This window comes from Cheilinus undulatus, linkage group 4 (genome assembly GCF_018320785.1).
Source record: "Cheilinus undulatus linkage group 4, ASM1832078v1, whole genome shotgun sequence".
Lineage (NCBI taxonomy): Eukaryota > Metazoa > Chordata > Actinopteri > Labriformes > Labridae > Cheilinus > Cheilinus undulatus.
The window spans coordinates 50,361,381-50,369,424 of NC_054868.1; the positions used below are offsets into that span (position 1 = coordinate 50,361,381).

The following is an 8,044-nucleotide window of genomic DNA, read 5'->3' on the forward strand; positions in this document are numbered from 1 at the left end:
GACTGGGTATTAAAGGAAAATTTCAGAGAGGAAGAGTGGAATTGTGGAACAAATTCTCAAAAACATTACTCAATGTAAAATTTGGAAGACTGTGAAGGTTTCACCAGCTACAGTCCGTAACATCATCAAAAGATTCAGAGAATCTGAAGACATGTCTTTGACTAAGGGATGAGGCTGATGATCAGATATTGGAATGGAAAATTGTTCTGTGGTCAGATGAATCAAAATTTAAAATTCTGTTGGGAGACTACAGACACAGTGCCCTGCAGACTGAAGTTGAGAGGGACCATCCAGTTTGTTATCAGGTTATCTCCAAAAGCCTGAATCTCTAAAAGTGTGGGGCTGCATTAGTGTCAGTGGCGTGGGAGGCTTACACATCTGGAAAGGAACTATCAATGCTGAAAAGTAGAGAGAGGTTTTAGAGCAACATATGCTCCTATGCAGACAATGTCTCTTTCAGGGAAGGCCTTAAATATTCCAGCACCACTTGCTAAACTACATACTGCAACCATCATGGCATCATGGCTTCACAGTAGAAGAATCTGGTTGCTAAACTGCATAGCAGACGTTCTACAAATAGAACAAATTTGGTGTATCATATAATCTGGCAAAGAAGACCCTGAACTGTTGAGCAAGACAAGAACGGTACAATGTTCCTCCCACAAAATTCAGACAACTGTTCTCCCCCTTTCCCAGATGTTTACAGACTGTTGTTAAAAGAAGACGGATGCTACACAAGGGTAAACGTGGTCCTCTCCATATTTTTTAGAGATGCCATCAAATTCAAAATGGGCTCATGTTTTACTTGAAATGGTAAAATGTCTGAGTTTTAACATTTGATTTGTTGTTTTTGTTCTATTGTGCATAAAATATGAGTTTATGAGACTTGCAAATCATTGCAACATTTTCCTTGGTGCCCCAACTTTTTTGGTAGAGGGGTTAATTTTGCATAGATGTCCATTCAGTCCGGCAGTTTTAGCAAACAACTGAGTCATCCCGTACTGGTCATTACACATGATGTAGTTTTAAGGCACTTCTGCAATGGCTTCATTTAAATTAGACATGCAAAGGGAAATATGCTTAAACACGAAAGTGATACAACAATAGTTGTTAACTGTGGATGTAGACGTTCCTTCAGCCAACACTATAAAATCGTCATATATCAGCTACACGTTAGCATCTGTGTGCTCAGTGACTTCAGTGACAGCTGACTTCCCTGTAGACAAACTTCCTCTTGTCTTCTCTGTTACTGGAAGCTGTAAACCCCACTTTAGACATTTTAGTTTGGTCACATATACAGAGATGCAGGCGCGTGTTTGCACATTACTCAGACACAGTGCAGTTTAATTTAGAAGACTGCACTATCTCTCTGAGGCTCACCTGCTGAAAACTTCACCTGCTGTAACCCAGACAGCACTTTTGCAAATGATTCCAACCTTACAAACCGAAACTCTCTGGGCTGATTGACCAGGTGTTTACAGGTGTAAAAACCTGGCAGAGTACTGAGCTTCCTGCAAAGTCTTTTTTTTTGGGGGGGGGGGGGGGGTCACATTCCTCACATTACTTCCTCCTCCACTCTGCCTGCCTCTGTCTTGACAGCGCGTTTTCAAAAAAATCCCCTCAGGCGTTTGAGTCGTCAGAGTGTCACAACTCATGGAAACCTTAAACACAGCTAAGCCGTGACTCAGAGCTGTCCACTTGGACAGGAACAGACATTGCAACAGGCATTGGTTTCCACTTTAATGCTACTTTGACATTATTGCTCCAAATATTAAACCCTCTTTGCTGGGGCTAAGTGACAACTTAGTTAAAGGGATATTTCGGTATTTTTGAAGTTGGGTTGTATGAAGTATTTGAAAAGCAGTGGCATTAGCCTCTAGAGCAGGGTTCATCATGTAAATTTGCACAAGGGCCAGATTTAGTTTTGACAGCAAAAAACAAACAAACAAAATTTAAATACATATTTTGGGCTAATTAACATATTATTGTATTAGTATTTTCTGTCAAATCCCAAAAAATGGACCTACACAATCGGGATTTAGCACCAATGTTAACCCATTTTTGACCCTTTTTAATCCCTTTTCACTACTTCATTTGGCCATTTCTGCAACATTTTTGCCACTCTTAACCCATTTTGATAATTTTGACACTTTTTGCCCATTTAACCACTCTTTAAACCCTTTAAGCCACGTGCCTGCCAATTATTACCCCTGTCCCACAACCCATGTTGCCGCTGTCTAACTCCTTTTCAGCACTTTATCTGGCCATTTTTGCAACATTTCCACCAGTCTTAACCCACTTTTATTTTCAAAAAATTGCTTATAATAGCTGACAAGTGAATTTTTTTAAAAAAAAAAAAAAAAAAAAAAAAAAAAAAAGAAATCAGATCAAATGTTTAGTTATTCTAAAACTTTTTCAGTATAAAATGTTATTATATTAATTTTGGGGTGGGTTAAACAGCTGCATACATTTAAAGCAAAACAATACCCTTAAAACCACAACACCTTCTTTTCCTCCTTTTCTGAATTTAATGATCTTCTGGGGGCCAGATAGGAAGCTTTGGGGGGCCTGATATGTCCCTCGGGCCACCAGTTGAAGATCAGTGCTCTGGAGATTTCAGTGAGCATTACCCCTTTAAGAAGACTCCACAGCTCGCATGCTAGGCTATACAGCGCATCAGACAGGCACACTTTCTCCAAATAACTTAGCGAGTTTCGAGTAAAAACGGGCTGTATTGTACGCTGTATTGAAAATTTCTGTAAGTCTGCCGGCTTACAGATGCCAACAGCCTGCATCAGTCCCCATCCTGAGTTCCCTGTCTCACTGAACGACAGTGTTTTGCAGCCTTTCTTCAACTTTTTGAGGATAAGCTGGAAAAACTGAGCTGAATGGAAATTTGTCATCCAGGTAAGTTTGTAGCTATCACCTTATTCTTCTAATAGCTGATAACTGTTTTAGATACAGTCGACATTATATGTAACCTGACACGCCAGATGGATTTGTTTCACACTTCCATCTGGAAAACCTTCAATACTAAGCATTTGGGAAAGGGCAGAGGATTTGAAAAAAAACTCGGAGTGTGATTGGATGAACATTCTGTCTGTCACATCGTTATGGGCCAATCAGGGCAACAAAACACGTGATGTAGCCGCTACCGAGGTGCGCATGCTCAGCCACCGAGGAATAACGCAATCCACTGTGACTGTATGAAAGTAAATGACTTTTGTCGTTTAAAAAAAAAAAAAAAACCTCACTGCTGTTCTTTGTTTTTCTTTTAACAAAGAAATGTCAGCAATTCTAATAAAACTCGCCCTTTAGCAGCATCCACGCTAATCTCTTCCGCCATAATTGCACCCATCTCTTGTTGGTGCTTGCTAACTTCACGTCTCCGCCACGCCTGAAAGCACTGCCCCTTGTCGCTGATTGATCCTGTCACTTTCTGACTGGGCCCAAATGGGTTCAGACAGGATCTTTCAAGATGGATTCACCAGTGAGAAACATGGAAACGGGCTTATCTATCTGCTTTGCAAGGTTACATTACATGTGTTACCTTCTGAGAAAACGTGTCAGCTGCCGAAGTGGAAAATTGAGCTGAAATAACTAGTTTTAGTTTAGTTTGTTGTTGTTTTCTCTGCTGAAGCCACAGACAGAAATAGCTGATCCAAGACGGTATATACTGAGGCGGAGGAACATGTAGCCGAAGCTTGCACCACAAAATAGTGCCGAACATAGAAGCTTTCTGGGTGAAAAATAAGATGCTTAAAAAATTAGTGTGCAATTGAACCAACCTTGTTTTTGGCTAATTTTACCCAGTACTCGCTGAATTAGAAGGTTTTTCAGAGAAATTGTACCCATCTGTTATGCTGTATAGCCTTGCTTCCCTGTCCAAATGACCAGCAGGTCTTCTTAAAGGAGCAACACTCACTGAAATCTCCGGAGGCTAATGCCACTACTCCAGCCAAGGACCTCATTTGACCTAACTTCAAAAGGCTGAAATATCCCTTTAACAGTGGGGCACTTTAGTCTCCAGAGTTAAAAATATAAGTGTGACATGAAGGACATGGTTGTCTCTCAGGACAGAGTCCAGTATCCCTCTCCATCCTTGATCGACAGACTTCAACCATGGATCGGGCTCAAAAGCCCCGTTCAGTAAGCAAACAGCTGATGTCACTCAGGCTTAGTTCAGTATTTCTGTGAACGTTACAGACTGTAGAGATGCAAAGAAACTAACTTTGCCTCTCTGTAGATTGAGAAAAAATAACAATATTACTGAAAATGTTTGAGGCAATGATCAGTAAATGAATTATTTGATTTATCATTGTCATGCAAAATAGATCATTTTCAAGTTGAAATTAGCATGAAGCAATTCTAATAGTGAATTCCATTGTATGTTAGCATTAAGCTAATGAACTCTGTACTATACATCACTAACTTGACACATACATTATTTGAAGGTGATTAGATGAACATTCTGTCAGCCGCATTCATTATCAGCCAATCAGAGTAACAAGACAAAATGAGGCAGTTGAAGCTTATCGGGAGATATTCAAAAACATCGTCTTTGCCAAGACAAGCTTCCAGTGTGGCTATTTGTTCTTGTTTTGATAAAAGAATGTAGCCCAGTTCTGGTTAAACTGCTGCTTTACTACAGCTACATCCAAGCTAATCAACACACCAGTTGTAGCCTTTGCTGTAGGTTCTTTGCAGATGACGTCACGCAGCAGCAGAGTACCCCCCATGGGGAACAAGAAGTGATTTCTGCATAAATGTTACCAAAGAGGCCATGTTTTGAGCTGCATGTATGTGCCAAGCTTTCAAATTGCAAATATAAAAACATTCTTCATCCTTAAGCTACTTTCGTGTCCGAAAAGTGCTGAAATCTTAAGGCAAAAAAAAATAAAACAAAAAAAAAAAATCACAGAGAAACATCAGCAGGCACAGATTAATTAAAAAAAGCAATGCAGTTTGGTTCAGTAAAGCTTTGTCATCATTCAGCTAAAAAAACTCTGATCGATCTCATATTTTCTCAGCTGATGTCCTTCCAGTCTCACTCGTCATGACGGGAAATCTGTCGCTTTGAAGCGATTATTTTGCTCAGCTCAGTAGAGCTGGTTGTTCGCCTCCCAAACGGCTTTATTTGATGACAGCTTGGCGTTTTAAGTGTGGATTAAATAATGACAAAGGATGGAGAAAAGGAAACTGGCAAACGCGATCTAGCTACTGTGGCTAACATTAAAGAGCGGTTTCACATCACAGGCTCATTCATGAACAGCTCAGTCACTGACTCCACATGGCTTACTTGATTAGTAGTACATCACTGTTTAATTTAAAAGCATGTTTGCAACAAAATGAGGATTGTTTTATATATAAAAGGGGCTCAGCTAGCCTCTAAGCTCAGTACAAGACTCCTTTTGTCTCCCTTCATCTTGCTTGATGACACTGGATGCTAGAAGGTCTGCAGGACTGAGTAAACTGTAATTGCCTCCACAGCAGGTAAATCAGTTAAATTGTGGAAAAAAAAATCACCCTTTCGTAAAGTGACAGGATCAGACTCAATGTATGTAGAAATTTCCTGCAGTAACCTTGAAAAGCAGATGGCTACGCCTGTTTCCGTGTTTCTCACTGGTGAATCCATCTTGCAAAGCTCCTGTCTGAACTGTTTGGGCCTGGTTAAAAAGTGACAGGACCAATCAGCAACGAGGGGCAGTACTTTCAGGCGCAGCGGAGTCGTGACATAAGCAAGCAGCAACAAGAGGCCGGTGCAATTATGGCAGAAGACATTAGGGTGGATGCTGCTAAAGCGCCAGTTTTATCAGAACTTGATAACATTTCTTCATAAAAAGAAGAACAAAGAACAGCAGCGAGTTGTTTTCTTTTCAAAAATGACAAAAGTGGTGTACTGACATGTCTACGGTTGCCATATGGTTCACGTTATTCCTCGGTAGCTGCACATGCGCACCTCAGTCGCGGCTACGTCATGTGTTTTGTTGCTCTGATTGGCCCATTAAGATGTGACAGACAGAACGTTCATCTAATCACACTCCAAGTGTTTTTCAAAGCCTCTGCCCTTTCCCAAATGGTTAGTATTGAAGGTTTTCATCTGGCGTGTCAGGTTAGCGACCCACTTTACCAGTAGTTGGTAAATCATTAATGTCAGTGTGCCATCCCACATTTTTTTGGCTTTGACATTGCCCCTCATTGGTGGCAACTATTTAAATGAGACAGCAAATTCACTCGTGGTGCATAAAGGTTTAGTGCCCAAAGGCATTCTGGGAAAACTGCAGATTTGCCATAACTCAAATAATTTGAGTTAGAACAAAAATACTTAAATCGTTTTAACTTGATTTGTTTAAACCAAGTAAACTAAAGTAAATGGAGCCCTTTAGCTAAGAAGTACATGTAACTTGTTTATAATAAGTATTTAGAACAGGTTACAAAAAACTGAGTTAATTCAACTCAGTGTTTCTGAGTAAAATTGATGTTGCTGTTTACAGTTCTACATTGCAGATCGAAGCTTTGCATGGATTTTCCTGATGACAGACGTGGAATCTGAACAGTCCATCTATCTGCTTTGCAAGGTTAGTGCATCCCAGTCCACATGTAAGAAATCCAAATGTTCATCTAAAAACTGCCAGTGACTCCAGAAAAGAAATGTATCTTTTGATGCACAATGAACAAGATAAAGAAATAAAACATATATGTTTTGTTACTCCAACCTTAAAAAAAGTGTTTGAATGTAGACCGCAACAACGTACAAAGTCTCACTCTCTGAGTCTTTACTCACACCAGGAAGCTAAAACCCACAAGGAAATGCTACTTCTGAATGTTTAATTTGTCTTTAACTGTATTCTGATCTCTTACAGCAACACCTACTGAACTTCCGCTTCACAGTTTCCTCCTTCATGAAAACCTGCCTTTTATCACCCCACCTTCAACAATAGAGAGTTAAACTTCATTTTACTGATTGAACATTGTCCAAACTTGTTTTTAGGCATCTCATTTAATTCTTTAGACTGGACAAACTCAGTCTGATACTTGAGCCAGCAGTGAAAACAGCTTCAACAACTTCAGCTCCTCTATTTTAGCTGTCCTCTTTACACATTTTTGTCCCTTTCAGTCTTTTATTGTTGCATTTCTTGTATTTTCACTTGCACTAAAGAGACTGTGCTCTGAGCTTGCTGCAGCATTTTCCTGCATGTTATGGCCTGCACCATGCAGCACCCTCACTCTGAATCAGCGCTGTCAAACACACGCCTTAAAGACTGAACACTTAATGCTGGGGATTCTGTTTTAACATCCTTAAGCGTACAAACCCACAGTTTTATAACAGGTAAAATCCCATTACCACAGCTTTGAGAAGCTGAGAAACCTTTACTCAAAGGCCTTCTTAAACTTTTTGACACCTCAACAATTAACACAGAATTCCTAGCCTGAGGCCAAGTATCTTGATATGCCGTTAACTGGCCAAAAACATCTACACTCAATGCTTGAAGTCAGATTTTTAAACAGTTATAAAGTAGGTGAATTAAAATATGTCATACCCATCTCCAACGACCACACATTTGATAGCCTGCATCCTGTTCCGCTCAGCTTCGTCTGTGCTCCTCGCTCTGACAGAAACAGACTCATGGAGGAAGATCAGCATGCAACTACAGGAAACTCTTACACCTCCCGCTCACTCCCCACCCTTCACTGCCTCTTTTTTTCTCTTCTCAGTCTCTCTCTCCCTTCATTTTTGCACAGATGTCACCCTCCAGTTTGTTGTGTTTCTGCTTCCTCTAAAAAACAGAACTTACGCAAACACGGTGCCCAAAAAGGTACATATGAAAAAAGGTGAGGTAAATGGTGTGGAAAATGTTGTGACAGATTAGGGCTGTGAAATGGCGTTTTGAAAGGAGGAAGATGCAGAAGCAATAACGCTGAGGCCTGTCTGAAACTTCCTCTTTTGTTTGCCTGTGAGTTTTCAATCATGCATGTGTTTGCACTTGCAGGTCCCCATGGTTGAGAAGAGCATTTCCTTCTCTGACATTATTTCCTTGAGACA

General features: G+C 40.3%; 1 protein-coding gene across 1 annotated transcript in view; it reads right to left on the bottom strand.

Annotated features, from left to right (window-relative positions):
• LOC121508527 (ras-related C3 botulinum toxin substrate 2) overlaps positions 1–7,683 on the bottom strand; it is a 48,645-nt gene extending 40,962 nt beyond the window's left edge. Inside the window, exon 1 of the mRNA XM_041785450.1 lies at positions 7,542–7,683. Coding sequence (XP_041641384.1) covers positions 7,542–7,645 — 104 coding nt within the window. The 5' untranslated portion in view covers positions 7,646–7,683. The remainder of the gene's footprint in view (positions 1–7,541) is intronic.
• Positions 7,684–8,044: the final 361 nt, after the last annotated feature.